The 18,443-nt window shown below is 35.6% G+C and overlaps 1 protein-coding gene and 1 long non-coding RNA gene across 5 annotated transcripts in view; one reads left to right on the forward strand and one right to left on the reverse strand.

The window, feature by feature from the left end:
- Positions 1 to 7,193: 7,193 nt before the first annotated feature.
- LOC115278976 lies at positions 7,194 to 18,358 on the reverse strand. 4 transcript variants are annotated; one of them, XR_003903146.1, is made up of 4 exons: positions 17,849 to 18,358; positions 16,359 to 16,471; positions 8,209 to 8,287; positions 7,194 to 7,323 (listed from the first exon to the last, which is right to left on the reverse strand). It is a non-coding gene; the product is annotated as an uncharacterized LOC115278976 (long non-coding RNA). The 4 variants fall into 4 exon arrangements; XR_003903144.1 differs by lacking the exon at positions 16,359 to 16,471; XR_003903145.1 differs by lacking the exon at positions 17,849 to 18,358 and having other exon boundaries at positions 16,359 to 17,842.
- Positions 18,041 to 18,443, forward strand: part of ZBTB10 (zinc finger and BTB domain containing 10) — a 33,955-nt gene continuing 33,552 nt past the window's right edge. Inside the window, exon 1 of the mRNA XM_029923460.1 lies at positions 18,041 to 18,274. Within this exon, the coding sequence (XP_029779320.1) occupies positions 18,179 to 18,274 (96 nt within the window). The 5' untranslated portion in view covers positions 18,041 to 18,178. The remainder of the gene's footprint in view (positions 18,275 to 18,443) is intronic.

Below are 18,443 nucleotides of genomic sequence, written 5' to 3' on the forward strand. Positions count from 1 at the left end.
TTCCAGTGAAAAATAAAAAAATAAAAATAATAAAAATAACAACCTATGTGAAATTATTGTTTTATTTTTATGAGTTTTTTTCATTTGTTGTTATATTTTTTAAAAATTTCCCTATATGAAATTCTTGAATCCCTAAAGAATTTTGACTCTACCAAACTGAAAGAGAATGAGTCTTAAAAACATTGATATCCTTTAGAAAGTAGGCACAGGCATAATTGCACACATTTAAGAAGACAGAAAGCATCTTTTTATTTCATGTGAATTCAAGAAAGAGGCACGTTTTACTCAGATTGTCCCTAAGATATGAAAATAAAATTTTATATTAAATGATCTCATTTTAAATTTATCTATGATAAAAAATTAAATAGGACAACAAAGAGCTCTAACAGAGCTAGTGTGGCCCCTCTAACTTCTTAGTATGACCTCACTTAAATCTCTGAGAGCAGGTACATTCTCCTGACATCCCTACTAATCAAGTGGAGATTGGGCAGATGGGTATTTTAGTCATGGTCATATGCTTGCATAATCTTCAGCGAGCAAAATATGAAGAACCTATTTTCTAGTAAAAGTAGAATGCACAGTAACCAAAGCATTCAAAGAATGAATTGTTAAAATCCACCAGGTACTCTAAAATAAACAAAAATGTATTTTCAGGATTTTTTAAAAACAAAAATATCAGTAAACATTTTTAAAAATTTTTTTAATGTTTTATTTCTTTTTGATACAGAGAGAGACAGAGCATGAGAGGGGGAGGGACAGAGAGAGAAGGAGACACAGAACTGGAAGCAGGCTCCAGGCTCTGAGCTGTCAGCACAGCTAATGCACAGAGCCTGACGCAGGGCTTGACGCAGGGCTTGAACCCACAAACGTGAGATCTGACCTGAGCTGAAGTCGGAGGCTTAACCAACTGAGCCACCCAGGCGCCCCATCAGTAAACATTTTAAAACTGAAACTTAACTGACCTTAAAATTGTAGTTGTCTTAAAAAAAAAAAAAAGAAAAATTGCAGTTGTCTTGTAATATTTAAGGGTTTTCAATAAACTTGTTGTACAAGTACATTTGTAGACAATTTAACAAACACACACAACCATAAAACATGCTAGCAGGGAAAATAATTAACCTGAGGGACTAAGTGGGAAAGTTACCAAGCAAAAGAAGGCCTAGATTCTGAGATTCTGAGGGATCCAAAGAGGAAACTGTTATCCTGTTCATTTTATTTTAGAATCTTGTTTCTTTTTCGTGGGTGGTTGCTGGGGGGTGGGGGAGGGTAGGTCTAGGAGATAATTTAGGTAAAATAAAAATATTATGGATTATATTTAAAATTTTTCATTCAAAATGGAAATAACATTGAGAAAAAATGTATACTTTTAGAATTCAAATGATGTATTTTATTGAAAACTGGCAATAAAGGAAAGAATACGGTATAACTAGCCATTCTTTTTATTTTTGTAATACTGATGACTCTAATTGTCCTGTGCTTTGAGTAACAGTAATACATTTTTGCAGATTTTTCTTCTAAGAGGTGCCCGTTCTTCTCCGGGAAATGGTTTTTAGCAACGTTTAAATATACTACTTAGTCATTTATGATAAATTAGCACTAAAGATAAATAATCATACTTATTCATATTTGCTATAGTCATTTGAGTTTTAGACTTTGGTGATTTTGGGGGGACTTAAAACTATAAATGAGAGTTACTGTCCTTGCTTAGTCACTGTATTTTATGTTAACTGTATCAATATAATCTGTTGCAAATTCAAGTTGATGATAGTATTGCTTCTAATTGTATTCTATTGCATACACTAATAATAATAATACACTGCCATTTTTTCAATCAACATCTACAGAAAGATTGAGACTATGTTAATGTGTTATGGATACAAAACTAAATATGACATAATGTTCCTTTAGAGAGTTCATTGTGGTGGTGCAGACAAATCCATGCCTAGGCATATTAATATAATGTGGTAAGGGCAAAAGTAGGCAAGGGTCCTGGTTATTACAAAAGCACAAAGTTGTGTGTGTGTGTGTGTGTGTGTGTGTGTGTGTGTGTGCATGTGTATAGGTTGGTAGGTAGGTAGAAAAGACTTTCTGGGAAGAGATGATAACTGAGGTAGGTTTTATTAAAGAATAATTAGTAATTACTTAAATGATGAGAAAGAGGGTAGAAAGAAGGAGGGTGTTCCAGATAGAAATAGCACCGATGCTAGGAAGCAAAGTGAAAGATAAGAAGTGGAGAGAGATGATAAGAGTTAATAGCCAGATGGAGGCCAGATCAGAGAATTATTGAATTCCATATTAAGGAGTTTCAACTTTATCTCACAAACAATGATGATTTACTGAAATGTTTAAATAGGGAAATGAAATAAGTAAGATCTAGGCAGGGCCAGACCAGAGACTAGAAGTCTAGTTAAGAGGATGTCATCATATTCAGGAGGAGAGATGACAAGAGCCTGAACTAGGACAGTAATAGTAGAGTTGGGGGTAGGAAAAGGCTTCAATAACTAATTAGGAGGTAAATTGCCTAAGAGTTAGTAATTGATTAAATGTGGGACATACAAAAAATGGAAGAGTCAAAGACAATGGTGAAGCATAGCACCATAGCAAGTACAACAGAGAATACAGGAGAACGAGCAGGCTTCACAGGAAGTAATGACTTCAGTAAATTTAGATTTGAGTTTGAGGTGTAAGTGAAGTAACATGTAGCAGCCAATCAGTGCTCTGCAGAACGTTTTGAGGTATAGCTATAGACTTGATGTCATTACCAAGTGACAGTTAAAACCATGTCAGTGGGTCAATGCAGAATGTAGTGAGAATTTTTCCCTCTCAACTCACTGTGAAATCATACTTTTTAGAGTGCTTATCTCCACTTTTAACTGTGGACTTTAGATCCAGTACCTACCATGAGTGGATCAATCTATTTGATTCACCATTAATTTATGCATATTTGAGGCTGTCTTCAGAGTCTAGGCATGGAGACTTATGTTAAATGAAGAAGCACAGAACAACAACAAAGACAAGCAAAATATCTAAAATTAAATGTACTGACAATTCTAAAGGATTATTTCTTACAGTCCAATGGCTCAACAATAACCCCCAACATACTGATTTCTTGTAGAATTTTTAAAGTAGCAGCTGAATTCTGTGATTAGCTAAAAGCAACTCTATTAATTTTGTGGACTTTTAAGTTAAATCAAAACTATTTTCTGAGCAGGCTTCAAGAAAAGAACATGAATAAAACTCTTATAATGACATTTCAGAATCATGTTTGGCAACTGTGCAGATTAGCACTGACACACTTTCCAAGAGCTACTAAAGACAGGCCTAACGCAATTGGGCAAAATGAGTGGGTGAATAGTTTTTGTTTTTTTTTTTAAGTAGACCCATGACCTCTGAGATTTTCTGTTGTTTTCACTATGATCTATAAACTGAACAAAGTGCTATTTTCTTTCTCACAGAAGCAGTCCATTACTTGTCTGGGACCACGGCACCGTTGAGGAATGCAGCCATAGTTCCTGTTGCTTTTAATGGCCAATATGGACTACCTGTGCCTCCTTTCCTATGTCCCATGTCCAAGGTAAACAATTCGATATAGCAGTTCACAGTTCTAATTTTCGACAATTTTATTTGCCACAACATTTTTTGATGATCTGGGACCCTGCTTCAGAATCCTTCTAATCACATTGCTCAGCAATAATTAAATTACTACCAATCACTTGGAGTCGATGAGCAAGATGGAACTTGAGTGCCACCGCTGGTCAAGATTGTCCTTTTCCACACTTGATTTAAGGCGGGCATCAAGTGCGATTTTCCTTGAGATAAAAAAGCGAACTGAGAATATAAAGACAACCGGAACCGTGTTCCTTCTTCAAGGAGATCACAGTGGAGTAGGGGAGATACACATGTGAAATAACTGAGGATCCTTCGCATTTATAGTTTAATCTGACTCTACAGTTTAACCAAGGAAGGGGAGATGGAAAAGAACATATGCTTCCTCTTTGTCACCCTATTGCAAGTGCATGTAGTACAGAACTTTTACTTCCAAACTGAGACCAGGGCAGATAAACTTATTTCATTCAATCATCTAAAGGTATTGAGAATAATCTCTTTGAAATGTCACAATCAACAGGTAGCTAATAAATACAAAAATTTAGCTGGTTAGACATAAATAGCCAAAATAACAGGTTTACTAGAAGTCCTGTATTTGACATGGAACAAATACAAGCATAGCACTGGAATACATAAAGTTACCATATAAAAAATTTAAGAGAATTTTTCCATAATCCTCAAAGTGAATCTCAAAAGCACATCTAGTAATGGACTCCACCATTAAAGAAGGATATGGAGAAAGTGGAAGGGATTTGAGAGTCCCAGAGATGATTAAAGGGTTGAGAAAATGGGAGCTAGAAATTATTTAGCCTAAGTTAGAGAAGACTACCACGTTTCTTAATAACAGTATTCAAGCAAAGGAAGGGTTGTTATATACAAGATGATGAACAGCTGCTTTCTAGCTCAACTGGAGAGTGGGCACAAGAAACAGATGTTGATTACAGCATGATATATCTAAGTTAGACGTAAGTTAGACATTCTTAAAAGAAGAACTTTTAAGAATGAGGATCATTAGAAAGGAGACCTCAGGGTCCTCTTACTAATTTTTTAATGTTTATGTATTCATTTTGAGAGAGAGAGAGAGAGAGAGAGAGAACACATGAGCAGGAGAGGGGCAGAAAGAGAATCCCAAGGAGGCTCAATGCTGTCAGTGCAGAGCTCTACAGGGGGCTTGATCTCACTAAGAGTGAGATCATAACCTGAGCCAAAATCAAGAGTCGGATGCTTAACCCACTGAGCCATCCAGGTACCCCAGGATCCTCTTATTTTACCTATTCCTTAAATATGCTGTTTCACAGGGTTCTTTTCAAATTCTTCACTTCTTTTTACTTTATATGTTGTCCTTTATTTCATTTACTCTGATTTAAATCACCTAGTATAAATTGATAATCCCCCAAAATATATCTATATATCTATTTCTCTGCATCTCCAATCCGGACTACTTTCCAAATGGCCTCCTGGACATCAGGTTTCTATCTTTTACTTGTTCTACTCTCATAACTGATAATCCTGTCTCTCCAGTCTTCAATTCCATTTTCTGGTCTATATGATGGTCTGAACCTTGGTTTCAGCTCAGGTCATGATCTCACCGGTTTGTGGGATATGATCCTATGTCAGGCTCTGTCAGTACAGAGTCCGATTAGAATTCTCTCTCTCTCTCTCCCTCCCTCCCTCCCTCTGCCCCTCCCCTACTTGTGTGTGCACATGTTCTCTCTCTCAAAATAAACAAAAGAACTAAATATAAAAATAAATAAATTTTGAAAAGTCTAATCATTTCCCTGCTACAATTTTCTGACAGATCTCACCATTTACTTGCTTTTCATCATTTGGTCCCTTAACCTATCCAATATCATCCCCTTTAATCCCACTCTGTCTTTACAGATCTGGCTTTTTTAAGTCTCTGTATTCTTCATTCTTCCTAGAACACACTTATGCCCTTCTTTCTGTGGTTCAACTTCAGTTCCAGGAATTTTTTTCAGTGACCTTACCACATTGGTCTAGTGACCATGAATAAATGCTCATAAATTTCCATGAAAACTTCCTTGAATAATTTAATGCTGTAGTTAATATTAATCAGAGCCTTTCCAGACCTCAGATTCAGTAATTGCTCATTTAGGAAACACCTAAGTAGCTTGCTAATAGAATCTAGTGATCAACCTTCAAAAGTGGTATAAACATTATTGTGTTTATCACACTAGCTTCAGGCTGCTGCTCCTGACACTTGCAGCATTTCCTCGGACATTTCCATACCCCTCTTCCATTTTCATCCCAGTGCCTTTTCCTCCATCTCTCAGTGGGCACAATTACTAATATATACTTAGGCACATAATGTGTAGCCTCTTGAACACATTTCTCACAACATTCCTATGAGGCAGGTAGTATGCTCATTCTACAGATAAAAAAGTCACCATCTAATCCACAGATGACATATATGTGTGTGTGTTCATATATATATATATATATATATATATATATATATATACACATAAATACATATAAATCCTATGAGCTGTGGCCTACTTAATATCTCCTCTTAAATATCTCAAAAGAACCTCAAAATGAAATTTCCAAAATATGAATTCATGACTTTACTCCCAAATTTTGCTCTTCTGATGTCACCTGTTTCAGTGAATGGTGGACAACTAAGAGTCATCCTCCACACTTTGCTCTTTTTTAATCCCCATATCCAATCCATCACCAACTTATATAAGCTTTCCCTCCTAAATATTTCTTAACTTTGTCCATTTCTCTCCAACTTTACCATTATTAGCTGAGCCCAAGTTTTCATCTCTTATAATAGCCTCTATATCCTTTGGTCTCCTTCTTACCCATTTTCTATAGCCAAGATGATCTCAAAATCCAAATCTAATCATGGTCCCTTCCTCCTACCTCATTCAAAAGCCCCTTAGCCATTCCCCAATGTTCTTATCAAAAAGACAAACTTAAAATTGCTATTCAATGGATTATATCCATTCATTTCCAATCCACCTTTTCTCACATCCTGCTTCCCGTCCTCAACTGCTTCAGGCACTCAGAATTGCATTCTGTCCTTCAAACACCTTGTTCTGCAGGCCTCTGCACAGACTGGAAAGCCATGCTCTTCTCCACTTCACACATTAACTCTTAATCATCTTTCAGATACCACTTTCCCAGAGAAATCTTCTCTGAATACCCTTAAAAGTCAAGCCTAAGCTTACTATTTCTAAAAGCACATTTTTATCCTTCTTCTCTTCCTTCTTTACATATTTTTTTGTGATTATTTGATTGTCAACCTTAGATTGTAGCTTAGATTACTTTAGATTGTAAGCTTCATGAGAGCAAGATGTTTATTCTTGATCACCATTTTATCTCTAGTACTTATCTCTACTACCTAGCATGCAGTGTTTGAAAAATTGAACAAATTAATTGGTTGGTTTATATTTGCCAGGCACTGATCTAAGTGCTTTATATACACACTTTCATTAAATTTTCACAACAGACTCATATGGTTACTACCTTTCTATTACTAATTCCGTTTTAGAAATGATAAAACAGGATTTAAAGATATTAGGTAATTTTCCCAAGACTCTCAAGAAATAACTCTCTAGTAAAATTATATGCCCATCATTTTATGGATATCTTTGTAGACATTAATGTATTAACGAATGTAACACTGAGCATGTGAGCAGGAAGCAGTTTCTGAATCATGAGCTGATCATTTGCATCTCTTGAGCAAACCTGAAAATCATGAAATATTTAAGAGTCAACAACAGAATCCCACGGTTGTTAGGTCAGGTTACTTAAACAGAAGAAAAAAGTAGGCTGGACCTGAATTGTACTTGTTCAGTGAGCCTACTTGTTCCACTGCCCAGTGAGGCATAATAACTTTGCACAGTACAACACTGCCTGTGACCGGCCTAGGGGAATATATCTCAGAGCAGTCAAAAAACTGATCAAGCCAAAATTAATGAATTGGTTCTCATTTCACCGAAAGGAAAACAACTTTTCTCACTCATGTTGACTGTCTTTGTTCATGCAGAAGACTCTGCTGACCCACTGTAAGTAGTGCAACTACTTTGAGCAGTTTATCCAAAGACGCTTCTGAGTTTTTCCTTCTCCACCCACACTGTCTGGTCCACTCCTTTTGAGAACAGAAGTAGAGTGGCACAGTCGTTCTTTATGGCTCTTGTTCCAAGAGTAATATATCAAAGTTCGAGGCAAGTTTTTATTGGTTGACTGCGAATGTTTGGAAGAGCTTCATCTTCATTTCTGGAAGTTGTGTTCTAAGAATTTTTAAATTATCATTACCATCTTTTATGAAGTTATTGTCATCGCGACTACTGAATTCTCCGTATACCTGGGAGGCTGACAGATATGTAATTTATAGAGAAAATCTTCAGAATTCCCAATAGCTTTTCAAGCAGAACTTCAAGAAGTAGAAATAATGTGTTGATCCCAATAATACTGTCTCAGATCTCAGATGCCAGATTTGGGCATCCCCACACTGGGCTTGTTCACTATATTTAAAATACATTACATTTTGGATACTATCTCAAACCAATTCAGAATAGATTGCCAATTTATTATTTCTCAGTAGAACATTAATCTGGAAGGAGAACTTACCTTCTTTACTAAGAGAGTTTCTTCCTAGTGGATGAATCTACATAGAAGGCCAAATTAAACATCAGATTGTTGGATGAGCCTATAATTAGGAATTAGATGTTATTAAGAAGTATCTGATTTAGTCATTTCCTTGCTTAAAAAATCTTTCAGTCTTCCCATTGCTTTCAGGAGAAAAAACAAATTTTGTATTGATCTCCCCCTCTTCTTTCTTTTCAAATCTCACGTCAAGCATTTCTATAATCCAAACACACTTGAACTACTTAAAATGTTCTTACTTCTAGGATAAATGTCCTTATATTTTGGTAAAATTCCTACTTTCATCTATATTCCCTAGCAATTCAATGTTTAAAACCAACAATAATCATTCTATCCTCCATGTTTCCACAACAATTTATACATATCTTTATCAACACTTAACCAATATAATTATTAATTTTACATGTTCCTCTCTCTCATTGGAATGGGAGTTGCTTGGGTTTGGGGCAATCATTTATTTACTAAATCTTGGTGTTCAGTACACAATAGAAACTCAAAAAATGTCTTTAAAATACTTGTTGGTTATGTCCCCTAAACTAGGCAGTAAACTGAATATCTCCATTCCTCAATAATTCCAAAATATTGTTTTATAAAATAAACATCCCTATTTACATTCTACTAGACCAGTGGTTCTCTCAGGATTTTGAATTATTGAGTCAGTAAAAATAACTTGTTAAAAACATTTTAGGAAGCAATGAGGCAAAAACCATTAGAAAGGAAGGTACCATCCACTAACATCATAATTTTAAAATATATCTTAACTCTAAACCATGAGAAAGGGTTTAATTTAAAGTAATAGCCTTTTAAATTGAACAAATTTAACCTCATGAAAAATTTTCTAGATTTTTTTTCATTTCATTCCCAATTGGTGAAAAATAGTATTTTTGGAAACACTGAACTAGATCAGTGTCCTCCTCAAAATAATTTTGAAATACGAGGTACCCTTTTATACATTTCTAAGGTAGCATTTGAGACATTTTCACAGCAGATTCAAATTATTGTAATGAATGTCATTTCTGGCATGTTACAGATATTGACACTACAAAACAAAATATCTTCTTAGAACAATCCATTCAGGGGTACGTGGATGGCTCAGTTGGGTAAGCATCTATCTGACTCTTCGTTTCAGCTCAGAGATGGGCTCATTGGGCTCTGAGCTGGGTGTGAAGCTTACTTACAAAAAGAGAGGAAGGAAATCCATTCGATGGAATCTATTGATACCCACTATCATTCATTTAAAAATATATGAACAAACTATTGGAAATTTTACATTATTCCTTTACTTCCATTTTACTTCCACACAGTTTTATAATATGACATTTATATTCAGAAGTCTGTTATCAATTGAAATTTAATTTCAAAAATTTCTATTAAAAAAAAATTTCTATAACCCAAAATATATAAAATATCCTGAAACGAGCTGCCATTATAATTACTAGTGCACATTCGGTCAAAGCAACATAAATATACTGATATTAAACATGACATAAACATTACTGAAAATGTATTTCTTAATTAGCTGAGTTTCTTCAACTAATTAATGTGTTAAGAATTTGTTTGCTAGGGTGAGAAATACTTTGTCATACATTTTATTCCCTTTCTTCTTCTTTTTAAGATGTACTGAGAATATTCACAAAAAATTATGGATGATGGGAACAGAAGGAGTTTTGTTTTATCTACATCACAAATTCTTTAAACTCCTTCAAGTTACATGCAAAAAACCCTTAGTGATCTATTGTTGAAAACTAATGATTAGCTGACACTTTAGTTAGGTCTTTCTTCATTTTTGTTGAAAGGAAAAGCTGAAAACCATTTGTACAAGTATAGCTACCAAGTAATTAGGGACATTTTACTTTCCGTTTCTGGGGCCCCTTTCCATCCTGGGGCAATGTGACACAGTTAAGATTAGGGGTGGGTAAAATGTGTAAACTGTGTGGGGTTTTTGTTTGTTTGTTTTTTGTGAAGGGGGCAGTAAGAACAGAAAACCAATGGGGGGGTGGGTTCTTCAGCAGCCCAGTTTTAGAAAAATAGTGCATATGGAACTTGAGAGCCTCACAACTAATTCTCTTTTTGAAAAAACTATGTGCTGGTCACACAGTTCTTAGAAACTCCTGGTAAACCTCCAGAGCTAAGCATACTCCAGTTTGAAGAGCACTGGACTAGACCTGAAAGTATATTAATTCTATTAGCTTTAGTTTCAAAGTGTAATATTTTCAACCTTGACATTACCTCCAAATTTTGGGGGGAAGGAACCCAAAGCATTTGGAATTTAAGCTGTCTGCGAAATTATGTGAAGTTACGTAGAAAAGTCCTGCTTTAGGGGCGCCTGGGTGGCTCACTTAATTAAGTGTCGGACTTCAGCTCCGGTCATGGGTCATGATCTCGGTTCCGGAGTTTGAGCCCTGTGTCAGGATCTGTGCTGACAGCTCAGAGTCTAGAGCCTACTTTGAATTCTGTTACCTCCTCCTCTCTCTGCCCTTCCCCAGGTCACTATCTTGCGCTCCTGAGTGCATGCATTCTCTCTCTCAAAAATAAATAAAAATAAATAGGTATTAAAAAAAAAGAAAGTTCTGCTTTACGACATTTCTTCATAGCACTGAACTTTTTAAAATTTTTATTCATTTATTTTAAGAGAAAGAGGGAGCGCTCACTGGAGCAGGGGTGGGGGAGAGGGGCAAATAGGGAAAAAGAGAATCCCAAGCAAGCTCTGAGCTGTCAGCACAGAGCACAGAGCCTGACATGGGTCTCAATCTCATGAACCATGAGATCCTGACCTGAGCGGAAATCAAGAGTTGGACACAACCGACTGAGCCACCCAGGTGCCCCAGCACTGCACCTTTATGGCCTTAGCACCTTGGCATCTTTCTCTGTTCCATGTTTTCTCATGTGGTCCTTCTGAGGGGAACCGGTTTGTATTTGTAAACTTATGGAAGAGGTATATTAGTGTAAATTTGTGGCTACTGATCAGAGTCTAATTAATCAACTTATCAGGGAAATGTGAACCAAGCAGTATCTGTATTAATATACATTAATAATGTATATGTGGTTTTCATAATTCAGTTTTCAATAAAAATAAATATTAAGCCTGTATTCCTACTTTATTATGCTCATTCTTTACAGTGAATATAAAAATTCATATTGTAAAAATGATCTATTTTTATACAAGTCATACATAGAGGAAGGCATTTTACTTTTTATTTCATCTCTCAGAGTACAGTGATCTTATTTATGATCAATTAAAAGACAAAGAATCTGCAATCACAAAATGGTTAGCTATCATTAAGTTCTGAATTTCATATATTTTTTTTAAATAACACTCACCTAGGGGTACCGGGGTAGCTCAGTTGATTGAGCATCACACTCTTGGTTTTGACTTGGGTCATGATCCCATGGTTCATGGGTTCAAGCCCTGGGTCAGGCTCTGTGCTGGCAGCACAAAGCCTGCTTGGAATTCTCTCGTCCTCTCTCTCTGTCCCTTCCCTTCTCACACTCTCTCTCAAAAGAAATAAATAGTTTTAAAAATTAAAAAAATGACACTCACCTAATTTTTAAAATAAATAAATAAGTAATTTTTTAAGTATGCTTCATGCCCAACATGGGGCTTGAACTCACAACCCTGAGATCAAGAGTTGCCTGTTTTACCAATTGAGCCAGCCAGGCACCCCTGAATTTTCAAATATTTTTAATTAAAAGCATAACTTCACAGATAAAGCAACATTTCATTTGTTTATATTTTTAATGACCTAGTAGTTGTGATTGGAATTATTATTTACTAGCTTTAGTTCTTAAAAACTTCACAACAATCTTCTTACAACTGTATACTTTATAGAAATGCCTTACACTGTATATATAGCATGCACATATTATCAACACTTAAAACTCACTGTATTTCTAAAAAAAAAAAAAACTCACTGTATTTCTAATAGTTTATTCTGCTCAATGTTTTAGTCTTTTGTTGAAAGTTCAAGGTTGTGTGCATACTTAGTGTTTGCATATTTGCACGTTCATATTTTGATTCATTCAACAAATCCTTACTAATTATCTGCAATGTCACAGTCACTGTTTATAGATGATGGAAAGACAGTATTGAGCAAAGCCAGAAGTAAACTTTGGCCTCATGGAGCTTTTGGTTTATTGGGGGAACATGCAATAATCAAATAATTACAAATGTTTAAAAAGTACAATTATGACAAGTGCTGTGGAGAGTTAAAAAAAATATTAGGAGAACCTGCAATGGCATATATGAATGTTTGGGGGGGCAGTGGGTGGTTAGGGAAAGTTGCCCTGAGGAAGTGATATAAGGATGAATGTGGGTTAATTATGAGAAAGGAGGGAAAAGCATGACTGACAGAGAATAGATTCTACAAGGGCCAGACAGGTATCATAGCAAACATCAAGGACAGAAAAAGGCTACCTTCTAGAGAAGAGTTAGAGAGCAGAGGGAACTAGGCATGAGATGAGACGAGAGTATGAAAGGCAGCCAGATCTTACTAGACTCTACAGGCATTTAGAAAGTGTTTTTATATGTAGACAAACAGAAAATAATTGAAACCTTTGGAGGGTGTTGAGCGTGAGTGTGGGTGGGGTGATAGGATCAGATTTGCATTTTGAAAGGATTACTGGCTTCACAGTAGGAATGGATTAGAGGGCAGGGCAAGAATGTACGGTTTACTGAGATAGACTCCTCTCTGAACATTTGCATGTAAACTTCAGACTTTGAAAAACCAAGTTTTAAAGAGATTGGGACTTTCAAAGAAAAGAAACACTGCTTTTTAGCTTTTAAATAATTTGTGTTTATTTTTTAGGAGCAAAGCAAAACGGGTAGAAAAAGAAAAAATGAACAGTATTCCTTCCCAGAAGTCCTGGGAAAAAGTCTGTCATTGATTACTGACGTTAACTTTTTCTCCCAAAATGAAAATAAGCTTTATTGATTTTTTTGGATTATACACCCAATTTAAATAATATTCTCAATATAAAGCAGTATAGAAAATGTGTTAACAAAGTTTTTAGAAACTGAAGTTCAACTACTGACTGAGATAATTATTGTCCCCATTCTGATGAATCCTTTTAAAAAACTACTCTCCATACTCGTATTCACGTATGAACTTACATATACATTCTAGGGACCATGGCTATCAATAAATATTAATAGGATGAATTAATTATTCCTATTATATGTGTTAATATATTGCTTTCTTCACTCAACAATAAGCCTTGGACTTATAAAATGCTGTGTTAAGCTTTCTAATGGCTGGCCAATAATTCATTACAAGTGTGTGCCATAAAGTATGTAAATAATTCCACATGATGGAAGCACAACTTTTATATTTAGGCTTATAGACAGTGCTACAGTGAATATCCTTGCACAGACATCTTAATAAACCTGTCTGGAGCCGAAATCAGATGTTTAATGGACTCAGCGACCCAGGCGCCCCTATCAGTCTTTTTCTTTAAAAGACTTGATTTTGTGTTCCCCTTAGAACTAGGTCTTTCACTGGCCAATATTAGAAAAATACTCCCCTAATTGTATTTTCTTTTGGTACTTTTTACAGTTTTATGAGCATTTCTGGAGGACAACTGATACGACTTTATTTTAAAAAAATTTTTACATTAATTTATTTTTGAGAGACAGAGAGAGCCTGCGAGCACAGGTTGGGGAGGGGCAGAGAGAGAATGAGACACAGAATCTGAAGCAGGCTCTAAGCTGTCAGCACAGAGCCCAACGCAGGGCTGAATACACAAACCATGAGATCATGACCTGAGCTGAAGTTGAAGCCTTAACCAACTGAGCCACCCAGGCTCCCTGATACTAATGACTTTATTAAAATGATTTTTCCTTTTGTAAGAAATTCCCCTTTTAGAATTTATCCTAGAGAAATAATGGACACAAAGTTTCAGTTTCAAGGATATTCACTAAAGAATTGTTTATAATGACCAAGAAACTGTAAACAATGATAAGTTCAACAACAAAAGACTGGTTACATTAATTATGGTATATCCATAGCCATTAAAAGGACACTAAAAATATTTAATCATATTAACACATATTAATAACTAAAAGCACAAATATGCTAAGATCTAATTTACAAACACACAAAAAAAATTTTAGCTAGATACAGAAAAGAAAGACTGTATTTACACAACAGTGATTAGTTTTGGTTACCAGAAATAATGAGTGACCTTTTCTCTTACTTTTTTCTCCTGTGAGCATGTTTAAAATATGAAAAAGTTTAAAATTTAGTGTAGTCTATGATTACACAGATACAGTGTACCATACATGTTTTATTTTTTTTTTAGTAATCTCTACACCTGACGTGGGGCTCAAACTCATGACCCTGAGATTAAGAGTCCCATGTTTTTCTGACTGAGCCAGCCAGGTCACCCACTGTACTATTGAACGTATTTAAATTAGAGATAAATATACACCTGTGAAACCATCACCACAATCTATACTGTAAACATATCCATCACCTTCAAAAAAGTTTTCTACTGACCACTTTATTATTACTTTTTTTGTGATAAACACTTAAGACCTACCTTCTTAGGAAAATTTTAAGTATACAGTAAGTATTGCTAAATATAGACACTATGCTATAAAGATCCCTAAGACTATTCACCTTCTATAACTGAAACATTGTACCCTTTGACTAATACCTTTCATTTCCCTTTCTCCCCAATCTCTGGTAACCATTACTCCCAATTTCTGTTTCTATCAGTTTGACTAAATACTTCATAGAAGTGGTATCATGCAATTTTTGCCTTCTGTGTCTGGCTTATTTCACTTACCATAATGTTCTCCAGTTTCATCCATGTTGTTGCAAATGACAAGATTTCCCTCTTTTTTAGAACAGAATAATATTCCATTATATATATATATATATGATTGCTGTTTTTAATGTACATTCAATGGAAGCATTAGTTCAATATCTTTAAAAATCATGCTTTTTAGCTAAGGAAAGAAAAAAAAGAAACAGAAGAAAAAGTTGTCTACCAAATTAAACTACAAAGGAAGACAAATTTTTCCACAAACATATACTAATTCCCTACTGTGTGCCAAGCAGGGATTGGGGTAGGGGATTATAAGAGTGAATAACACATGGTCTCCATTCTCAGGTGCTTCATTCTGGTAAATGACACATGTCAACCCCCCACACAGAATCATAGGCCATTGTCTCTAGAACTAAAGGGGCAAAGTGTCTCCACCAAAGCAGTAACTGACTGTCAAGTTTATCAAAGATCAGATGAACCAGGTATAGGATGTCAGCCTCATAGCAGTTACAGTGAGACAGTATCAAGGTAAGCTGCAGTATTTTACATAGCCTAAAGTGAAATTAGGGGATAAATTGGTTGGGGAATGCCCCATTCTTAAGGGGTTCCCCTGGTAAGCATAAGGGGGAATCCCCTTAAATATGGTAGAACCCCCAACAGTAGATGTAGGGGCTAAGGGGAGAACAGATCCCTGCTTGCTAGCAGGAGACTGGAAGGGGTGGGGGAATTCTGAAAAACTCCATTTACAGGACAGGAGATCCCCTGTGTTACTCAAAGTTCCCTCAGACAGCTGTTTTGAGACATTTGTGATTACTATCCTTTTGAACTTTGATTCTGATTCCATCTCCCTTAAGGTTTAGAGGAAGACCTTAATATATCTTTATATATATCAGGAAGACATTTATATTTATATAGAAAAATAATAAAAATATAAATTCATACACACATACACATACCACACACTCACACTATTTGGCTGTTAGGAGTTCAGTAGTCCTTTAGTTTAAGTCATTTATTTGTACCATTTGAACCTAGAGTTCACTGCTAATTAATCCATGTTTATTAAATATAATTCCAGACAGAAGAGAGGGTAGATTTTACAAAATATAAGGTAAGATACATGTCTGAGAAAATTACAGTCCTGACACAATTCATACCAGTAGCAATTCAAACATTTTTGGTAGTTCTAGTGCTACCAAAAAGCAAAAATAATAATACTAGCATAAACTCCTATTATGTACTAAACATATAAGAATGAAAAGAAGCAAAGATTTTAATTTAACAGTTTTGGAATGAAAACAATTTGCAAAGTTGAAATAAAAATTCTTAAGCCCACTTTCACTTACCATTATCTTAATCCTAGATAAGCAATTAACTTCAGTGATTCTCTCTTTTTATGGGAGAGGCACAAGTGGTTAAAATACAGCAAATAATGCATTTATTTGCAAAGTGTCTGGAACTGAAAAAATGCAGTAAGGACAAAGTACAGTATTATTATAGCATTCTGCCATATATTACATGGAAGCACACAGTATAAGCAAATAGTATAAGCAGGCAGAATTCTCTTTTCTCCAAGGTACAAATTAGGTCAATGTCATGATTCTACTGTCACAGACTTTCCAATAACTAAAACAAAGTAGGATGAAATGAAGAAACAAACAAAACCACCACCAATAATGTCGACCTGAGGATCCATAACAGAATTTGAAGCTGTTGATCACTGGTGGGCAGGTGACAATATGGATAGGTGATAATATGATCATTACAGGAAAAATAATTCAAAACCAAAATCTTCTTGTGGAAGGTTAATAGCATCATTCTTTACATTAAAAATACATTTCATCTAAAAGACAGAACTAATGTTTTTTTGTTTCATATAAAACACTGTTCATTGACATTGATACTAAAATTATAGAGCATTAAGTGGAAGTTGCTTTGAATAAATCTATACAATCAATAGTATATATGAGTCTGGATGTACATGCATATATTTATCCATTGAAAAATTTAATACTAATGGTATTTTATAATGTCTTAGAAAATGTTTTTTAAAGCTAATCTTGAGAAACATACCATATTCCATACTCTACATTATATATTCAATGTTTTAAATAATTTTCTTATTTGAAAAATAAAAATTTCAAAAGAACATTATCACAAAACTTGAGGGCCTAAAAATTGTAATGCATGCTCTTTATTAAACACAAAAAATTTTCCATTAATACTTAACGCATATTATTAAGGCCTCTAACCATAAATAATTTATAAGTGTAGAGTTTGTATCTCCAATTTGTTTCCTAACACATATTAGTGTAAAAAGTGCACCCTGTCATATAAATGTCCTTTTTCCCTTTTTCAAGAGTAATCTTGAACACATTTCATATTAGTTTGTGATTAAACTTTCAATATATTTCTTAAAGTTTAAAAGCCTCGCAGTTACAGAACGTCTTTTTTTTAACCTAAAATAGGTTTGAAAAAAAGTAATTTAAAATTTCACATTTTAAAATAATAAAGTCTGTCTAAACACTTCAGAACTTGCTAAATAAAGTATATTAAAATTTCAAAAATAGGAGAAGTCCTCTAACTTGGAAAACCTTTTTCTGAAAAACTCGACCAAGATTATGAGTTTCGTTTCTAGCTCAATCTGTTCTTCTAGTCGTTCTAAATTCCATATCCAATGTAAACAATTAAAAAGATAAGTCTGAAAAATTATTTCTTGTCTCCAGACACACAGTCCTTGGCGTCGCACACAACGTCCGTATAAGCAGACTCCTCCCCGCTCCTGGGGAAAACCCTGCCTAATATTTATAACGCTATGACATACTGTAATACTCACAAGGTGGTTGTAGAAGTATAAACACGACTGGAGTTCTCTGATTGGCTGCTGGTGATGTAACACCCATGTCAATACTTCCCAGTGAACGCACGTGTTCGACCTTTTATTTAAATTTCCATTTCATCACAGCAATAAGACACTCGGGGCGGTGCATTTTCTGTGAAATGATTATTGCCTTGGGCCTGAGGTGCTGCCTCGCACACACAATGCTGCAGACGAGGAGGTGTCGGTGGTTGTAACCTCCTCGCGTGAAAGGCACCGCCTGGTCCAGTCTTTGTGAAGGAACAAAATAAGTTCACTTCCTTGGGCACCGCCACCCACCCCTAGCAAATGACACGGCTGGAGCGCAGCTCCCACCGCACAGTTATTTCCAAAGTCCCAGGTGAACTCGTGGCGAGAGAAGGAAAATGTGCGTTTCGGACGCTGGTAGGTGCGTGTGGGCAGCAGGGAGGCGGCCAGACCCTGACACTCGCCAGCTGTTTGTCCTCCGCGTAGCCCGGCCCCGGCCGCACACGCCCGCCCCCTCCCCGAGACCCCCAGCCAGCCGCTCGGCCTTTTGTCCCCCGCCCCTCGGCCGACTTCCTTCCCCCCCCCC

This window comes from Suricata suricatta, chromosome 15, assembly GCF_006229205.1.
Source record: "Suricata suricatta isolate VVHF042 chromosome 15, meerkat_22Aug2017_6uvM2_HiC, whole genome shotgun sequence".
Taxonomy (NCBI): Eukaryota; Metazoa; Chordata; class Mammalia; order Carnivora; family Herpestidae; genus Suricata; species Suricata suricatta.